The sequence below is a fragment of the Vidua chalybeata genome, chromosome 22 (assembly GCF_026979565.1).
Source record: "Vidua chalybeata isolate OUT-0048 chromosome 22, bVidCha1 merged haplotype, whole genome shotgun sequence".
Classification (NCBI taxonomy): Eukaryota; Metazoa; Chordata; class Aves; order Passeriformes; family Viduidae; genus Vidua; species Vidua chalybeata.
The window spans coordinates 6,142,950-6,162,358 of record NC_071551.1 but is presented as its reverse complement, the minus strand read 5'-3'; the positions used below and the strand labels follow the sequence as shown (position 1 = coordinate 6,162,358).

Sequence of the window (19,409 nt, the reverse complement as noted above, 5' to 3'; positions counted from 1 at the left end):
TTAACCAGGCTCACCCCGCTCAGGGCTCCCTCTGTGCTGCACTTTGGGATTTTGGGGTGTTTTAACCAGGCTCACCCCGCTCAAGGCCCCCTCTGTGCTGCACTTTGGGATTTTGAGGTGTTTTAACCAGGCTCACCCTGCTGAGGACCTCCTCTGTGCTGCACTTTGGGATTTTGGGGTGTTTTAACCAGGCTCACCCCGCTCAGGGCTCCCTCTGTGCTGCTCTCTGGGGTTTTTGGGGTTTTGGGGTGTTTTAACCAGGCTCACCCTACAAGAGGAGGCTGCTCAGGGTTCCCTCTGAGCTGCTCTCTGGGGTTTTTGGGGTTTTTGGGTGTTTTATCCAGGCTCACCCTGCTCAGGGCTCCCTCTATGCTGCACTTTGGGGTTTTGGGGTGTTTTAACCAGGCTCACCCTACAAGAGGAGGCTGCTCAGGGCTCCCTCTGTGCTGCTGTCTGGGGTTTTGGGGTGTTTTAACAGGGTCACCCTGCTGAGGACCTCTTCTGTGCTGCTCTCTGGCGTCTTTGGGGTTTTTGGGGTGTTTTATCCAGGCTCACCCTGCTCAGGGCTCCCTCTGTGCTGCTCTCTGGGGTTTTTGGGGTTTTGGGGTGTTTTAACCAGGCTCACCCTACAAGAGGAGGCTGCTCAGGGCTCCCTCTGTGCTGCTGTCTGGGGTTTTGGGGTGTTTTAAACAGGCTCACCCTGCTCAGGGCTCTCTCTAAGCTGGTCTCTGGCGTCTTTGGGGTTTTTGGGGTGTTTTATCCAGGCTCACCCTGCTCAGGGCTCCCTCTGTGCTGCTCTCTGGGGTTTTGGGGTGTTTTATCCAGGCTCACCCTGCTGAGGACCTCCTCTGTGCTGCACTTTGGGATTTTGGGGTGTTTTATCCAGGCTCACCCTGCTCAGGGCTCCCTCTGTGCTGCACTTTGGGGTTTTGAGGTGTTTTATCCAGGCTCACCCTGCTCAGGGTTCCCTCTGTGCTGCTCTCTGGGGTTTTGGGGTGTTTTATCCAGGCTCACCCTGCAGGAAGGGGGGCAGAGCAGCTCCTTTCCTCCCAGGCAAGGGTTGGGGGGTGTTGGTTAGTGACATCTGACACATCCCACCCTCCTCTGGCGAAGGACAGCAGCCCTGCCACCCCCAAAGGTGCCACCCCAGCAGCAGCCCTGGCTCTGGGGTCGGGTTGCTTAAGGCAGGTTTCGTGGACAGCAATGCAAACATCAAACCCCGGACACAATCCCAGCCCTTCCTTCCCCCACAGCAACTCCCCAGGACGTGAACCAAAGCAAAAAAAAAAAAAAAGGAAACCCAGCCAGGGGCCGCTGTGCCTTGCCCCCATGCAAACCTGTGAGCGGGCAGGCCCGTGCAGGCAGGGGCAGAGCAGGGCACGGCCCAGGCAGAGGAGCAGAGAACTTTTGGGGGGCTGGAGCTCCTGGAGGAGACACTCTGCATCTTCTCGGTGCTGTCCCACCTCCATCCAACATTCCCAGCAGGATGTGCAGGACAGCCAGGAAAATGGGGAGGGGAGGGGGGGTTGAAAGTAGAATGCAAATCTCTTTTCTCTCTCTCTCTCTCTTTTTTTTTTTTTTTTTTTTTTTTTTTTTTTTTTTTTTTTTTTTTTTTTACATATTTACACGAGTCTGACAATAAAATGTGGAACACAGTGCAAAGCCTTGGCTGCAGAGCATCCAGGACTGGCTTTAGTTGTGCATCGTGGCGTGTCCACCCGCGGACACCCGGGATGGATCCCGAAAATCCGTGTCCTCAGCTGGCTCGGGAGCGATCCAGAGGCCGTTCCCCAGGAGGAAGAGGAGTCCTGTGTGTGTTTTAAAAGCTGGCTGCAGTCCCTGGAGGCTGGGGGTCCCTCAGAGGTGCCGGGGGCTGGGGTGCCCGTTGTGGTACAGCTTCTGTTTGATGTGCACCATGTTCCCGGTGGCCTCCTCGTACTGCCGGTGGTGACGCTTCCTCAGCTCCTTCAAGTTACAAAATTTCGGGATCCAGGACCAGGAGTTGTCTGGAAGGCAGGGAGGACAGGGAAGGTGAGGGCGTGCAGGGACGCCACCCCTGAGGTCCCTGCAGGGCTGGGCAGGGACGGGAGCGGAGCTCGCCCTTCTCCTCCCTGTGCCACCACCCCCAGTGGGAAACGGATTTGGAGAGAATTCCCAAAGCTTGAGAATTCATCACCGTTCACCTCACGCCTTAACTAGAGGAGCTTTACAAAATCACTTCATGGAGGTTAATTATTAATACATTCATACACGAATATATCGATATATCAATACAGCAATACATCAATATATCAATATATTGATATATCAATATAGCAATACATCAATATATCTATATACCAATATATCAATACATCAATATATCAATATATCTATATATCAATATATCAATACATCAATATATCAATACATCAATATATCAATATATCAATACATCAATACATCAATATATCAATTTATCAATATATCAATATATCAATGTATCAATATATCAATACATCAATACATCAATATATCAATATATCAATAAATCAATATATCAATATATCAATATATCAATACATCAATATATCAATATATCAATACATCAATTTATCAATATATCAATATATCAATGTATCAATATATCAATACATCAATACATCAATATATCAATATATCAATAAATCAATATATCAATATATCAATACATTAATATATCAATACATCAATATATCAATATATAAATATGTCAATATATCAATATAGCAATATATCAATATATCAACACATCAATATATCAATATATCAATACATTAATATATCAATACCTCACTATATCAATATATTAACATATTGACATATTGGCATATAGATAATAATTACCAATTGAAAATTGCTAATTTATGCATATCGATTTACAAATGCAAATATTTATACACATTAATTATTATAGTGACAGTGTTGGTACCTCATATACCTCACTGTACACAACAAGCAATAAACAAAACCACCAAAGGTTTTTTTTATCCTGTTCAAAAAAAAAATTAAAAATATGAAATAATGACTAAAAATACTAAATTAATTACTAAAAATAAAAAATAATAAATCATTCCTAAATAGAAAATACTAAATTAATTACTAAAAATAAAAAATAATAAATAATTACTAAAAATAATAAGTAATTACTAGAAATAAAATACCCAATTAATGATTAAAAATAAAAAACTACTAAATAATTGCTACAAATAAAATAGTAAATTAATTTCCAGAAATTAAAAACTACTAAATAATGGCTAAAAATAAAATACGAAATTAATGACTAAAAATAAAAAAAAATACTAAATAATGGCTAAAATAAAATAGTAAATTAATGACTAAAAATAAAAAAAAAACTAAATAATGGCTAAAAATAAAATACCCAATTAATGACTAAAAATAAAAAAAAAACTAAATAATGGCTAAAAATAAAATACCCAATTAATGACTAAAAATAAAAAACTACTAAATAATTGCTAAAAATAAAATAGTAAATTAATTACTAAAAATAAAAAACTACTAAATAATGGCTAAAATAAAATAGTAAATTAATGACTAAAAAACACTAAATAATGGCTAAAAATAAAATAAAAAAATTTATAACTAAAAATAAAATACTAAATAATAGCTAAAAATAAAATAGTAAATTAATTACCAAAAATAAAAAACTACTAAATAATAGCTAAAAATAAAATACGAACTTAATTACTAAAAATAAAAAATACGAAATAATGGCTAAAAATAAAATAGTAAATTAATGACTAAAAATAAAAAATACTAAATAATGGCTAAAAATAAAATAGTAAATTAATGACTAAAAATAAAAAAAATACTAAATAATAGCTAAAAATAAAATACGAACTTAATTACTAAAAATTAAAAATACGAAATAATGGCTAAAAATAAAATACTAAATTAATGACTAAAAATAGAAAAAAACCCTAAATAATAGCTAAAAATAAAACACTAAATTAACTACTAAAAATTAAAAAAAATACGAAATAATGGCTAAAAATAAAATAGTAAATTAATGACTAAAAATAAAAAATACTAAATAATGGCTAAAAATAAAATAGTAAATTAATGACTAAAAATAAAAAAATACTAAATAATAGCTAAAAATAAAATACGAACTTAATTACTAAAAATTAAAAATACGAAATAATGGCTAAAAATAAAATACTAAATTAATGACTAAAAATAGAAAAAACCTAAATAATAGCTAAAAATAAAATAGTAAATTAATGACTAAAAATAAAAAAAACCTAAATAATAGCCAAAAATAAAATAGTAAATTAATGACTAAAAATAAAAAAAATACTAAATAATAGCTAAAAATAAACCACTAAATTAATGACTAAAAATTTTTAAAAAAATACGAAATAATGGCTAAAAATAAAATACCAAATTAACGACTAAAAAGAGAAGCCTCCCTCCCGCCGGGGTGCTGATCCCAGCACAAGGAGAGGTCCTGGGCTCTGATCCCTGATGAAAATCAGGAGCCACAGCCCCAAAATTCCCTCTCAGGAGCTGAAAAATCGGGAAAATCTCCCAGGAAAATCAGCAGCAGCGCAGCCCCGGGAGAATCCTGACTCCGAACCTGCCCACGGAGGCATTTGGGAAGAGTGATGGGAAATGAATCTGGTTTTTAATCTGAGTTTTTAGAAGCAGAGTCCACGTCCCTAATTAGAATTTCTTCTGGGCCTGCAGAGAAATCTTTCTGCTGCTCGCTTCGCCTTCGCCCCGAGCTGGGATTGAGCAGCACCACCAGGCAAGAGCTGCAGACGGGGATTTGTGGGCACGTTTTGAGGGAATTTCCAGTCGTTCTCTAATTGAATGCATTCCCCTGTTTTTTTTTTTCCTCCTCCCAATAGGAAAATCCGCGGGCTGAGGGAGGAGAATGGGGCAGAGGGAGGCTCTGAAGGATCTGCTGCTCCTTCTCAGGGTGATAATTCGGGATTTCGACTGCTCCAAACCTGGCCTGACCTTTTCCCAACATGGGGCTGATGGCACAGCTGGACAAAAAGCTCTCCACATCTGCTCCGGGGTGAGGGGTGGAAAGGGATGGAAATGGAGATATGGAAATATGGAAATGGAAATATGGAAATATGGAAATGGAAAAGGAAATATGGAAATGGAAATGGAAAAGGAAATATGGAAATGGAGATATGGAAATATATGGAAATATGGAAATGGAAAAGGAAATATGGAAATATGGAAATATGGAAATGGAAATATGGAAATATGGAAATGGAAAAGGAAGTATGGAAATGGAAATGGAAATATGGAAATATGGAAATATGGAAATATGGAAATGGAAATATGGAAATGGAAAAGGAAATATGGAAATGGAAATGGAAATATGGAAATGGAAATGGAAATATGGAAATGGAGATATGGAAATATATGGAAATATGGAAATGGAAAAGGAAATATGGAAATGGAAATGTGGAAATATGGAAATGGAAATGGAAATATGGAAATATGGAAATATGGAAATATGGAAATGGAAATATGGAAATATGGAAACGGAAAAGGAAGTATGGAAATGGAAATGGAAATATGGAAATGGAAAAGGAAATATGGAAATGGAAAAGGAAATATGGAAAAGGAAATATGGAAAAGGAAATATGGAAATGGAAATACGGAACTGGAAATAATGGGGTGTCAGCTGGCGCCCCACAGGTGTCTGTCACTGTCACTGCAGTGTCACAGCTTTACACAGCCAGCACCAGGCTGCTCTCCCAGCAGCTGGGAAAAAATAAAAATCCAGATTTTCCTGGGGGGGTTTGGTGCAGCCTGAAGATGTTCTGCCCACAGAATTCCCACACCGACGTTCCTGCCCGGGTCACGGAATCCTGGCACACCCCAGGCTGGGAGCATCCAGAGCAAGGGGGATACAGGGGGCTGGAAAATCCCAGATTTGTGCCAGGTCCAGGTGGAATAAAGCAGCAGCTTGGCCTTTTCCAGCTGCCCCAGGCTCCAGGGAGAGGGCAGGTGTGGAAGAGGTTTTACTTTGAATTCTGCGAGCCAGAGAGAAGTTTGGGAAGAGGATCCATGTTCAGCCCTGAAGGAATTCTCTACCGAGGTCACTGACACAAAAACCAAGAAATAAGGAAGGATAAAGAAGAGAAAGCTGCAGCTGCCTGTTGCAATGAGCCCTTGGTTTGTGTTCCCTGGCCAATGAGTGAATTGGGAGCTTTGTAAGAATGTTTTGTGAGAATGTGTGTGCAAAATAAAAACGGAGTGTGCTGCTTTGTATTGTCTCTGTCTCAGCTACGACAGGCAGGGGCTGAGAGAGGAGGAGGAGGAGGAAGGGGAGGAAGAGGAGGAGGAGATGAGAAGAAAGAGGAGTAAGAGGAGAAGATGAGAAGAAAGAAAAGGAGAAAGAGGAGAAGATGAGGAGGAGGAGGAGGAAGATGAGGAGGAGGAGGAGGAAGATGAGAAGATGAGAAGAAAGAGGAGAAGATGAGGAGGAAGAAGAGGAAGAAGAGAATATGAGGAGGAAGAGGAGGAGGAAGATGAGGATAAGAAGGAGGAAGAGGAAGAGGAGAAGATGAGGAGGAAGAAGAGGAGGAAGAGGAGAAGATGAGAAGAAAGAGGAGGAGGAAGAGGAGAAGATGAGAAGAAAGAGGAGAAGATGAGGAGGAAGATGAGGAGATGAGGAGGAAGAGGAGAAGATGAGAAGAAAGAGGAGGAGGAAGAGGAGAAGATGAGAAGAAAGAGGAGGAGGAAGAGGAGAAGATGAGGAGGAAGACGAGGAGATGAGGAGGAAGAGGAGAAGATGGGAAGAAGAGGAGGAAGAGGAGAAGATGAGAAGATGAGAAGAAAGAGGAGAAGATGAGAAGAAAGAGGAGAAGATGAGGAGGAAGAGGACAAGGCAGATGAGAAGAAAGAGGAGGAGGAAGAGGAGGAGGATGAGGAGGAAGAGCAGCACTCACCATAGCGCCGGCTGGTCCGCCAGGCGCGCACGGCGTAGTGCAGCACCCCGTCCATCCACACCAGGAACCAGCTGATGCAGAAGCCCAGCAGCAGCCCCAGCATCAGGTCGATCTCCTGCTTGGTGACGTTGTCAGTCACAAAGTAATTCTCCGAGGAGTCCACCACCGACTGGTCCCCGTCGTAGGGGATGACATAGTGCACGTGGTGCCTGGAAACGGGGCGGAAACGGGGGAAAAAGTCAGTGCAGGTTCTTCTGTCAGGGTCAGCTTATGGGGACCCCAGCAGTGTGAAATCCTTGTCCCAGCCCGTGCAGCCAAAGGAGCCTGGAACGTGTTTGATTGCGTTTCCAAGGCTGTTTATTTTCCCTTATCGCTAACGTTCTCTCTCTGCCCTGCTGAGGTCCATCCTGAAAGGAGGCCGTGGCCATCTGCCCCGAGCCCTGGGTGGCTCCCACCTTCTACACTCAAAACGACGCGTCTGTGTTCACAGGAACGTGCCAATGTCTGTCATTGATGTTGGGCAGTGTGTCTGTGCCTGAAACCAACAGAAAAGTGTCACCAGCACAGCAAGACACGGAGGGCAAGGAGGAGGAGAAGAAGGCCAGGACACACCCAAATCCCTCCACCTTGACCCCCTGAATTATATTCTAAAAAAACCCCAAATTTCTACTTTTCCACCCTACGTTAATTCAAATATCACACTGCTCAAACCCTTGTGGCTTGTAATTCCTCATACAAAATTGAGTTTTTTCCACGGGCTAAAATGGAAGCCACAGGTGTTTTTGACTTCATGCCAAGGTCTCTGAGCCCCTGCCAGGGTCTGGAGCCAGCCAGGGCAGCCAGGGGGATGTGCTGGGCTCGGACATTCTTCTTCTGCCTTTCCTGCCCGTCCCTCCCTGTCGGAAATCAGGCGAGCCCTGAGGGGAAGAAATGCTGAGGTCTGCTCCAGGTCAGGAGGCTGAAGGATCTGTTTAATTAAAGCCATATTATATTGCATTAATTTACTATTTAAAGAGCGACTGTCTCTGCTGGATCGGTCCGAGTCTCACAGACGGGACGGGACCCTGACTGGGTGCAGACTTAGGATTTATTTTCTGTTTGTATCATTCAAAAAGCAAGAGACACCACGAAAATAACAACAAATCCAGATCAGAGACCAGCTGGCAGCTCATGCAAAGCCTTCTTCTGCATATTCTTTGAACCAACAACGTAAAAGAAAAGGTGTAAAGTTATTATACTCTAATAAGAAAAGGACCCACGTGTGTTTAACATTAACAAAAGGACTTCTGTGAACCTCAAACAATACACAATAATTCATTCTTTAAGATTGAAACTTCTTCTATCTTTGCAAAGCATATATCCAGGACTTTTCACGTCTTGAGCTATCAATAAGTTCTTGTTCTTTCTTGTTCCATGTGATAAATATCAATGTATTCACTTGGTTCTGAACTTCCTGGCTTCCCATGAGAAGGTTTTGAGATTTCCCAGCCTTTCTTAGCTTTGGGGCCTTTTTCTAAAGTCTTTTACTTTTTTTATAGTCCTACAACTACCCTATTCTACATATTAACTTCTTACTCCCCTCTCTAACTCAAACTGTGACTCTGCTGGGATCCCGAGCCACAGCTGGATCCAGCTGGTCCCTGACCCCAACCAATTCCAAAACAACCAAAAGAAACAAAAAAAAAAAAAAAAAAAAAAAAAAACCACCACCAAAAAAACAAACAAACAAAACAAACAAACAAACCAAAACAAAACCAAACAAAAAACAACAAAAAAAACCCCAACCAAACAAAAAAGACCCAAAACCAAAATCAAACCAAAACAAAAACAACAACCAACCAAACAAACAAACAAATAAAAATAATAAAATAAAAAAATCCCCAAACTGTCCTGGGTTGGCTATATGATGTATCTTATTTTATTCTGAAATATGATGTATTGTATTTTGACAATTTTTCTCCCAAAATTCCTTCATTACCTGAAGCTGTAATTGGGAGATTCACCCCCAATATGCAAATGGACCAAACTTATAAAAATATAAAAACCTGTGACTTGTTGTCCATTTTTTGGGGGGGGGTTATTCTGCCCTAAATGTACCTGAAGGCCCTTCAATAAATATAAAAAAACATGCTTTTATTCTCTTAATTTTGCCTGGTTTTAGGTAGCACAAAAAGGCATCAGTGTCCCTCCCTCATCAGAGTTTAGAGAGTTTGGGAGGAATATATTATATTATATTATATTATATTATATTATATTATATTATATTATTATTATATTATATTATATTATATTATATTATATTATATTATATTATATTATATATTATTATATGTATAATAGTTATAATTTGTGACATACATTTAGAATTAAATTTTTAAAAACCCAAAAAAACAACCAAAAAAAAACCCTCCCAAAAAAAACAAGCAAGCAAGCAAGAAATAAATGTGAAAGCCTCAAGCCATATTTCATCCTAAACTCAGAGTCTAAATCCTTTAAAGTATGGGGTGATGATACAGCTCCCTCAGCAGAATTCCGGGCTGGGCTGAAGAACAGGCTCCAAAACCACCTCAGGTGGGCACTGCTGGCACTGTCCCTGCCCAGGTGGGCACTGATGGAGCTGTCCCTGCCCAGGTGGGCACTGATGGAGCTGTCCCTGCCCAGGTGAGCACTGTGGCACTGTCCCTGCCCAGGTGGGCACTGCTGGCACTGTCCCTGCCCAGGTGGGCACTGATGGAGCTGTCCCTGCCCAGGTGGGCACTGCTGGCACTGTCCCTGCCCAGGTGGGCACTGCTGGCACTGTCCCTGCCCAGGTGGGCACTGATGGAGCTGTCCCTGCCCAGGTGAGCACTGGTGGCACTGTCCCTGCCCAGGTGGGCACTGCTGGCACTGTCCCTGCCCAGGTGGGCACTGTCCCTGCCCAGGTGAGCAGGGTGGCACTGTCCCTGCCCAGGTGGGCACTGCTGGCACTGTCCCTGCCCAGGTGAGCACTGGTGGCACTGTCCCTGCCCAGGTGGGCACTGTCCCTGCCCAGGTGAGCACTGCTGGAGCTGTCCCTGCCCAGTTGGGCACTGCTGGCACTGTCCCTGCCCAGGTGGGCACTGTCCCTGTCCCAGTTGGGCAGTGCTGGCACTGTCCCTGCCCAGGTGAGCACTGGAGCTGATGTCCCTGCCCAGGTGGGCACTGCTGGCACTGTCCCTGCCCAGGTGGGCACTGTCCCTGCCCAGGTGAGCAGGGTGGCACTGTCCCTGCCCAGGTGGGCACTGCTGGCACTGTCCCTGCCCAGGTGGGCACTGATGGAGCTGTCCCTGCCCAGGTGGGCACTGCTGGCACTGCCGTGACCGCACACCCACCCAGGTGATGCCCACCCCCACGTGCCCTCCACCAGCACAGTCCTGGCACCACCAGTGCCCACAGTTCGGGCAGCGGGGCTGTGCCAGCGCTGCCCAGCGTCCCCAGCACCCCGGGCCCGTGTCCCTGTCCCTCCCCAGGCACGGCCCCGCTCCCACGGGCGGAGCGGAGCGAGGCAATCGCCGAGGCCTCTGAATATTCATGAGGTGCAGGTTGCTCGATAATGACGCCTGAGAAACGTCCAAATATTGACACAAACAAAGCTCCGCTCGAAGGAACCCTCTGAAAACAGCCCTAATGGGGGCCACCTGCGCCAGCTCCGGCGGAGCCGGGCACGGCGCTGGCACGGGGCTGGCACCGGCTCCGGGCTGGCAAGCAGCCCCTCCAGCCGGGGAAAGGGAAGGGACACGAGGTGCCAGCTCTGGTGGCAGCAGGGGCTGAGGGCAGCCCTGCCCCTGGTTTGGAACAGGGATTTTCCCTCTGCTGGCGCTGGGAAATCGGGGGGGCAGAGGCTGCAGGAGGGTCGGGGGTCCCCAGAAGGAAGGGGAGGGTTCCCATGAACACAGCCAAGCACTTCCCGTGTTCCAACGCCACCAAACCCCTGCACACATGTCCCACTGTCCCCAAACCCCTGCACACATGTCCCACTGTCCCCAAACCCCTGCACACATGTCCCACTGTCCCCAAATCTCTGCACACATGTCCCACTGTCCCCAAATCCCTGCACATATCTCCCATGTCCCCAAACCCCTGCACACATGTCCCACTGTCCCCAAATCCCTGCACACATGTCCCACTGTCCCCAAACCCCTGCACACATGTCCCACTGTCCCTAAACCCCTGCACACATGTCCCAGTGTCCCCAAAATCCTGCACACATGTCCCACTGTCCCCAAAATCCTGCACACATGTCCCAGTGTCCCCAAATCACTGCACATATCTCCCACTGACCCCAAACCCCTGCACACATGTCCCACTGTCCCCAAATCTCTGCACACATGTCCCAGTGTCCCCAAACCCCTGCACACATGTCCCAGTGTCCCATTGTCCCCAAATCCCCGTGAGAGAGGTGCCACACATGGCCCTCACCCACCAAACCCAGGTTCTGCCCGTGATTATTTACAAGAAAAGGACGAACCAAATAATTCCTCAGGGCCAAACCCTGGGCAGCTCCAGCTGCTGCCAGGTTCACCCTGTGCCCGAGCTGTGCCCACCCTCTGGGGATCCCAGGACACCCCGAGCTGTGCCCACCTTTAGGGGATCCCAAAATATCCTGAGCTGTGCCCACCCTTAGGGGATCCCAAAACATCCCGAGCTGTGCCCACCTTTAGGGGATCCCAGGACACCCCGAGCTGTGCCCATCCCCAGGGGATCCCAGAACACCCCGAGCTGTGCCCACCTTTAGGATATCCCAAAACACCCCGATCTGTGCCCACCCTGGCTGTGCTGGAGCTTCCACAGAAATTTCAGGGACAGAAATTCCAGGGACAGAAATTCACGCACAGCCGGGCCAGGAGCTCCCGCTCTGCTGCCACCCGGCCCAGGTGACAGACAGACAGACAGACAGACAGACAGACAGACCAAGGTCTGTGTGCCTGCGCACGTGTCCCCGTGCCGGGCTGTGGCACGGGGGGAGAAGCTGCCGCGCTCCTCTCGGCTGTCCCCAGCGCTATTGTCCCCTGCGGTGACCTTGTGTGAGCGCCGCTGCTGCAGCCACAGCGCGGCTCGGGAAAGCCACGGGGTGCTTGAGACACGCGCGGGGACAGCGACAGCGACGGGGACAGGGACAGCGATGGGGACGGGGACAGCAATGGGGACAGGGATGGGGACAGCGACGGGGACAGGGACAGCGATGGGGACAGGGACAGCGATGGGGACAGCGATGGGGACAGCAATGGGGACAGCAATGGGGACGGGGACAGCGATGGGGACAGCGATGGGGACGGGGACAGCAATGGGGACAGGGATGGGGACGGGGACAGCAATGGGGACAGGGATGGGGACAGCGATGAGGACAATGATGGGGACGGGGACAGCGATGGGGAGGGGGAGAGGGATGGGGACAGCGACAGGGACAGCAGTGGGGACAGCGACAGGGACGGGGACAGCAAAGGGGACAGTGACGGGGAGGGGGACAGGGATGGGGACAAGGATGGGGACAGCGACAGGGACGGGGACAGTGTTAGGGACAGCGATGGGGACAGCGATGGGGACAGCGACAGGGACGGGGACAGTGACAGGGATGGGCACGGGGGACAGCGACGGGGGACAGCAACAGGAATAAGGATGGGGACGGGGACGGGGATGGGGACGGGGATGGGGGACACCGACAGTGACAGGGATGGGGACAGGGACAGGGATATGGACAGCGACAGGGCCAGGGATGGGGGACAAGGATGGGGACGGCGACAGGGATGGGGACAGGGAGGCGCCAATGCTCCGGCTCAGCCCGGCTCCCTCCCGGGCAGGTGACAGTGGCAGCCACGTCACATCTCCCGGGCTCACGCTGCAGCTGCCACATCGTGGCCGGCCCGAGCCCTTCCCCGTGGCCAGCTGCAGCGGGATTTGGGGCAGCTGGGCTCGTGCAGCCCCCAGGCGGGGCTGGAGCGAGGCAGAGCCGCCCTGTCCCCAGCCCTGCCCGACCTTGCGGCCGTTCTCAGCTTCCCGAGCAGCCCCGGGCTCGCAGGGCCGGTCCCAGCAGGGCCAGGCACAGCAGGGTGGTGGCACCACCGAGAGCATCTCCCTGCTCCTGGTCCTGCTGGGAACACGGCACTGGCACAGCTGCCAGGAGCCCGGGGAAGGGCTGGTGGTCGCCAGCACCGGGCGAGAACATCCACGGAGGGTCTGGGCACGGAGGGGTCTCCAGAGTGGCTGGGAAAGGAGCAAACAGAGGAGAAACGTCCCTCGTGTCCCTCCTGCCAGCAGTGCCACCCTCCCCAGTGATCCCAGCATCAGGGCAGGGCCATGGCCAGCAGCCTCCTGACATTGCTGTGCCCAGCCCGGGGCATGGCAGCGTCCCCAGGCTCTCCTCTCAGGACTCCCCTTCCTCTCCTCTTAGGACCTCTCAGCTCCCTTCCCTCCCGGGCAGAGCCCGGGGAGAGCAGCGCTGGAGCATCCCTGGGGCAGCAGAGCCGTCCCCGGGCCGGCCGGGCTCTGCTGCAGGCTGCTGGCACCCGGGGGACACTCCTGACACTGCTCCCGGCCCTTCCCAGCCCTGCTCCTGCGAGGGAAGGACTCAGCCAAGGTCACCCAGAAGGTCAGCGGCAAGGAGGAAACCCAGCGGAGCTCGGGAGGGCCCGTTCTCTCCAGAGCAGCCACCTGGGAGCCCCCGGGGCTGTTTTGGTGGCTCCTCGCTCTGTCCGGGTGTCATCTGCTCCCTCCAGCTCACCCTGCCTTCCCCCACGGACGCCCTTTGGTGCTTTTGTTGTGCATGACATCACCCAGCTCCGGATCTGCTCCCTTGCGCGGGGACCCTTTGCTGCCCGGGGCGGAGGGGTGGGTCAGTCCCGGCCAGCCCTGCCCTCGCCGGGGACAGCCCAGCCCAGGCAGGGAGGGAGAGCGGGCTGAGAGTCGGGCACGGGGCTCCGGACAGCCTGGATGCCTCCAGGGCATGGAGAGTGCCGGCAGGCACATCCCTGCAGGAGGCAGGGAGCGTGGCTGTCACCCCCGGCTGTCACCCCCGGCTGTCACCCCCGGCTGAGGCAGATGTGACAGAGGAGCTGTCCCTGTCCCTGCCAGGCTCACCCCAGCTGCCAGCCCTGGCTCTGTGCTCAGGTTCTGCCTCCAGCCCAGCCCAGCTCCCCTTCTCCAGCAGAGTTTTCCCAGCTCTGGGTGCTCTCCCGTGGCCTGGGGGTGCTGGCGGCTCTGCCCTCCTCCCTCTGCTGCTCTGGAGCGGGGAAAACCCCGGCCCAGGCCGATGGTGACACCTCCCCTGCACAGGGGAGGACATTTGTCACCCTCCGAGCCCAGGGAAACGTCCAGCTCGGCCACCAGAGCAGGGACACTCCACAGCAAAGGCTCACTCAGACTGCAAACAGAGGCTCAGGGCCGCCTAAAAAATTGCAAATATGGGCCAGGGCAGCCTGAGCAGCTGCAGGCAGCCCCAGCTCCCCACAGCCCAGGGCTCCAGGCCCTGCAGCCTGCACAGCACAGGTGTCACAGCTCCCTCTTGGCTCTCACAGCTCCCATCTGACTTCAAAAGCACCTCCCGGGCCCTCTCAGCTCAGCAAATCACTCCTGGCATGAAATGACAACAAACAGCCTCAGCCCCAGGGCCCCTGAGCCACGGGGAAGGGTGAAGGTGGGGCTGAGCCCCGAGCAGCACCTGGACATGGGGCTGCTTTCCTTCCCCACTGTCTTGGTCCTTCCCAGCCACTGCAAACACACCGAATGCTTAAAAACACGGCAAAAACGATGCCCAGCACTCCTTGTACCCGTCCTGGGACCTGCCTGCCGGGCCAGAGTCCCTCAGAGGGGAGAAGAGGGCAAGGCACAGCCCTGCCCACCAGGACAGAGCCCGGGCACGGCCTCCCTGAGCCTCAGGAGCTCTCCGAGGGGCAGCTGAGCCCTGCTGGCCCTGCCCCAGCGCGACTCCAGTGGCCCCAGAGCCCCCAGAACGTGGGCACAGCCTGGGCACAGCTGCTGCTGCTGCCTGCCAGCCTCCCCAGGGACCAACAGCGGGTCCAGCTGGAGCTGGACGTGGGGACAGGGAGCAGGGACTCCCAAACTGGAGCTGGGAACACTGGGAACACTGGGAACTCCTCCAGTGCCGGGGGAGCGGGGATCCAGGCTGAGGAGGCGCCAGGACAGCCCGGCAGGGCTCAGCTCCCCTTCCCAAGCAGAGGCAGCAGAGCTTTCCCAGCTGTGGGTGCTCCCCCACGGCCTGGGGGGTGCTGCCACATCCCCTGGCACAGCTGGCACACGGAGCCAGCCCTCCCTGCCCGCAGCCAGCACCTCTGGGGCGGCTCCAGCCCCTCAAGCCCAGAGCAGATTCCAGCTCCTCCTGGAGAGCCCATCCAGGGCCAGGCACTCACACCCAGCCTGGGTGCTTGGACAATTCCACCCAAACTGGGTCCTCTCTGATGCCTGAGGAAGGAGACAACCAGGAGAGGAGAGGAGAGGAGGGAAAACATTTCTGAATGAATTATTGGGTCTGCCTGACACTGCGACCCAGGCCGGGGCAGGAGGGAGATCATTAATTGCAGCAGCTCAGCCCGCTGCACATCAATCTTCGTTCATCCCAGTTCCTCCTTCCCTTCCATTTCTGCAACATTTCCTGATTTTCCCCACTCCTCGCTGCACCACGCTGAGCTGCAGCCAGCTCCCTCCTCCGAGGACTCCCTCTGCTTGTTGGCAAATTAAGTTCTTCATCAGTGCTGACAAGAGGCTCCAGGACACAGCCCTGCCTGGGGGAGCAGCTCCTGCCCCAGGGCCGGGCTCAGGGCTCCTGGGCAGCTCACAGAGGGGACAGGGCACGTCCAGCCTGGGCTCCAAACGCTGCCACGGGGGCAGCAGGTCAGGGCACGGCTCAGCACGGGTGGCACAGCACGGGGAGGGCTTGGGAACCTCCTGGTCAGGGAGGAGCAGCTCGGAGCCAACGCTCAGAGGCTCCTGAGCTGCTTCTGTTGGCAAGAGCCACTGCTCCCACACACCTGAGGCAAGGGATAAACTTTGCTTTTTTTGCCTCCTCTCACGTCCAAGCTCGGCAGTTTGGAAGGTTTTTTTGTGCACTTTCGAGGAAACGACCCGGTGGTGTTTGTGGAGAGTGCCAAGGCCAATTTATCTGCCTCAAGAGCATCTCTGCAGGCACAGAGGCAGAGCAGAGAGGGGTGCCCCTGCCACCTCCCCAGCCTTGGGCACAGGGGACACTCAGCCAAGCCACCAGTGAGACCTGACACTCCTCAGCCACTCCCGACAGTACAGCCCATGACCAGCAGCCCGTTTTCACCAGCACTGAAGCAAGCTGCGACGAGTAAAAAGGAAAACTGGTGGAAGAAGCAGAGGAAAACTCTCAAACCAGTGAAAAACATCAAGGAAAAAGCTCAGAAAAAGCAAATCCTTGCCAGAGCCGAGTGGAAGACAGTGTGGAAGTTTTTTTTCCCACAGCCTCTCAAAGGGGGAGATGCCCCAGGAGCTGAGGGTGCTGCCACCTCCCCCAGGCCTGGCTGCTCCTGGCCCTGGAGGTGCTGCTGGTGCCTCCTCTGCTGCTCTGTCCCAGGAGGCTGAGGAGGAGCCGTGGGGAGGAAGGCAAAGCATTTTCTCTTCCCCAAGCCAAGCACATCCCAGCTCCCGCTCCAGCGGCACCGGGGGGAGGTGACACCTGGGAGACAGGACACAGCTGGCTCCAGAGGCAGCTCCAGGAGGAGGAAAGCTCAAACCCAAAGGCTGCATGTGGCAAGGGAGGGCTCTCCCAGCGTGTCCTTTAGCTGGCACAGCCTCACGCTGCTTTCCTCCCCCACAGGCGAGAAACTCTCCCGCAGGCAGTGAGTAACCAGGCACAGGAGGGGAGCCAGGCCTCCGGGAGAGCAGCACGAGGAGCACCAGCAGCAGTCCCACAGAGAAAGGTGAAATCCACCTCGCCAGAGCCCAGCCCTGGGCCTGAACGGATTCCAGAGCAGGCAGAGCCCAGTTTCAAGCTGAGCGCTTCAGGGATAACGCACGAGAGCGATGTTGTTTGGCAGGATGAAGCGTTGCCAGGAGGCACGGAGGGAGGCAGGTATTTGTCCAGGCATAAACTTGTGCACAGCAGAGGCACCAGTCCTGCCACAGCATCCAGCCCGACGCTCCTGGCCCGCCCAAAAGCTCAGCCCAGCCTCCTCAGTGTGCTGTGTTCAGGAGGAAAAGCCACAGGGAATTAAAATCTGATGGAAGATTGATCGCAAAGCCTCCGAGCGACTCTGTCCTAGGCGGCCACGTTCCAGCCTGGACAGGGATCCTCTCATTTCTCCAAGCCCCATTCCATTTATGAGCCACACAAGCACCACCAACTGCAACACCCAGACCACAAACAGGCTGGGGAAACACCACGGCCCAACCGACAACAAAAGGCAAATCGACAAACGTTTAAATCAAAGTTACTCACTCTCCCAGGGCTCCCAATGCCTGCACACAAAGGAAAATGCACTTCCAAGCCCACAGAAAACTCTTCCTCCAGAAAAAAAAAGCCAACCCCCACCACCCCTCCTCTCACCCTGTTCATGCAGGAGCTGCTGAGGAAGGTGAGACACAGCCAGAATGCAAAAATGGTAGCCCAGCTCCCAGGCAGCAGCTCCCTGTCCCTGGTCACCTCCTCCCCGGGGAGCCACGGGGGGAAGGAAGGGGCTGGGGGCAGGGCAGGGGAGACGCTCTGCAGGTAACTCACCTTCCACAGTTGCAGTGACAAACTCGGTCCTCCCCTCTGAGATGCGGTAGGATGTAATTGTGAAATCTGTCCAACAACGCATTCATGTCCATCAAGCAAGCTATTGCCTGTAAGAGCCCACAACCAAGGCATCTGGTCAACTCTGGATGGTGGAATAAAACATTGACTCCAGTTTGATTGCCAGACACTGAAGCAGTCATCAAGAAAAGAATCTTTGCTGCTCGCCGGGGGCACACACACACGCACACGCACACACAGAGGTGCACAGGCTGAGGGACAGTGCGGGGGGAAGGTGGAAGGGAGGCGGGGGTGCGGGGAGAGGGGGGGGGGGGGGGACCATGGAGGGGAGGGAGATAAGCAAAAATCTCTTACCATAACGATAGAGGCGCCCAGGATCATGAAAATCATGGTGTTTGCATTCATGGACATCAAGAGGGAATGGCCAGCGGTCGGGTCCGTGCGCCCCCAGCCCGCGGAGGGCGAGCGGCGGCCGCGCTATTCCGCAGAGCCGAGCGCGGGGCGCATCGCGCTCGCTGCCCGCACGCTGCGGTGCGGCGGGGGGCGGCGGGGCGGCGGGGCGCCCCCCGCGCACACACACGCACTCCCCCGTGCCGGGGATGCCGCGGGCTCCCGCGCCCTGCCCGCTTTATATTTTTATTATTCTAGGACGAATGTGACAGGTAAAAAAAAAAAAAAAAAAAAAAAAAATTAAAAAAAATTTAAAATAAATAATTTAAAAAAATTATTAAAAAATAGAAAAAAATAAAAAATTAAAAATTAATAATAATTCCACCCCCGCCGCTGGCCCCGGGCTCCCCCCGGCCGCGGTGGCGGCGGGTGCGCGGCTCCGGGAGCGGGCACACGCCGGTGCAAGCACAGCCTTCATGCAGCAACTGGGAAGCGAGGCAGCCAAACCCGGGGTGGGGGGGAGAGGCTGGGGGAGGAGGAGGCAGGCTGCAAAAAAAATCACCCACTCCGGGGGAGCCTCATCGCATCCTCTCCGCCGACCCTCCCCAAAATCATCCCCGCTGCCGAGCGCTGCCAAATAAAAATCGGAAAAAAAAAAAAAATAAATAAAATGCCCCAGCCCCCAAATCACCGCGCCCACCCTCAACACCCCCCCCCCCCCAAAAAAAAAAAAAATCAGCCCCACAAATGCTCCCGGCTCGGGGCTGCGCTGTCCCCGCCGGCAGCCCCCGGCCCAGCCCCTCCCGGGCGCCGCCGGCCGGCCCCGCTCGGGGGAGGGATGCGGGATGCAGGGGAGGGATGCGGGATGCAGCGAGGGGGAAGATGCGCCCAGGCAGCGCCGGCCGCCCCCTCCCCACCCCGGGCATTTACCTACGTGGGGGAGGCGCTGCTCCGGGAGCGGCTCATGGCGAGCGGCGGCTCCAGCTCTGCGGGCCGGCCCTGCGGGGCTCCCCCCGCCCCGCAGCCGCACGCCGAGCCCCGGCAGCGGCGCTTGGCCGCGTTTCCAGTGCCACACGCCATCCTCACCCCGCCCTTCCTCCGCCCGGGGTCGGCCCCGGCCCCTCGCGGCCCCCCCGGGCCCCCCCCCCCCCCCTCCCGCTCTCCCTCCGCCCGGGGGTGCGAGCCCCGCGCTCCGCCGCGCCCCCGCGCATCCCTGGGCGCCTCCTCCGCCGGCTCTGCCCGCACGGACCGCGGGGACCTTGCGGGGGTCCCGGCCCCGCACCCCGAGGGCTCCCGAGGGAGGCAGCGGAGCCGCCCGGAGCGGGGAGCAAATC

The 19,409-nt window shown here is 52.4% G+C and overlaps 1 protein-coding gene across 5 annotated transcripts; it reads right to left on the bottom strand.

The window, feature by feature from the left end:
- Positions 1-1,607: 1,607 nt before the first annotated feature.
- TMEM240 (transmembrane protein 240) lies at positions 1,608-19,143 on the bottom strand. Of its 5 annotated transcripts, none has more exons than XM_053962724.1 (5): positions 19,006-19,143; positions 18,040-18,329; positions 17,668-17,774; positions 6,960-7,168; positions 1,608-2,006 (listed from the first exon to the last, which is right to left on the bottom strand). In XM_053962724.1, exons 2-5 carry the CDS (start codon positions 18,094-18,096, stop codon positions 1,858-1,860), a joined length of 522 nt encoding a protein of 173 aa, XP_053818699.1. In that variant the 5' UTR covers positions 18,097-18,329; positions 19,006-19,143; the 3' UTR covers positions 1,608-1,857. The 5 variants fall into 5 exon arrangements, with proteins under 5 accessions (XP_053818699.1, XP_053818700.1, XP_053818701.1 ...); XM_053962725.1 differs by having other exon boundaries at positions 19,010-19,143; XM_053962726.1 differs by having other exon boundaries at positions 17,668-17,809; positions 19,006-19,142.
- Between the last annotated feature and the right edge of the window lie 266 nt (positions 19,144-19,409).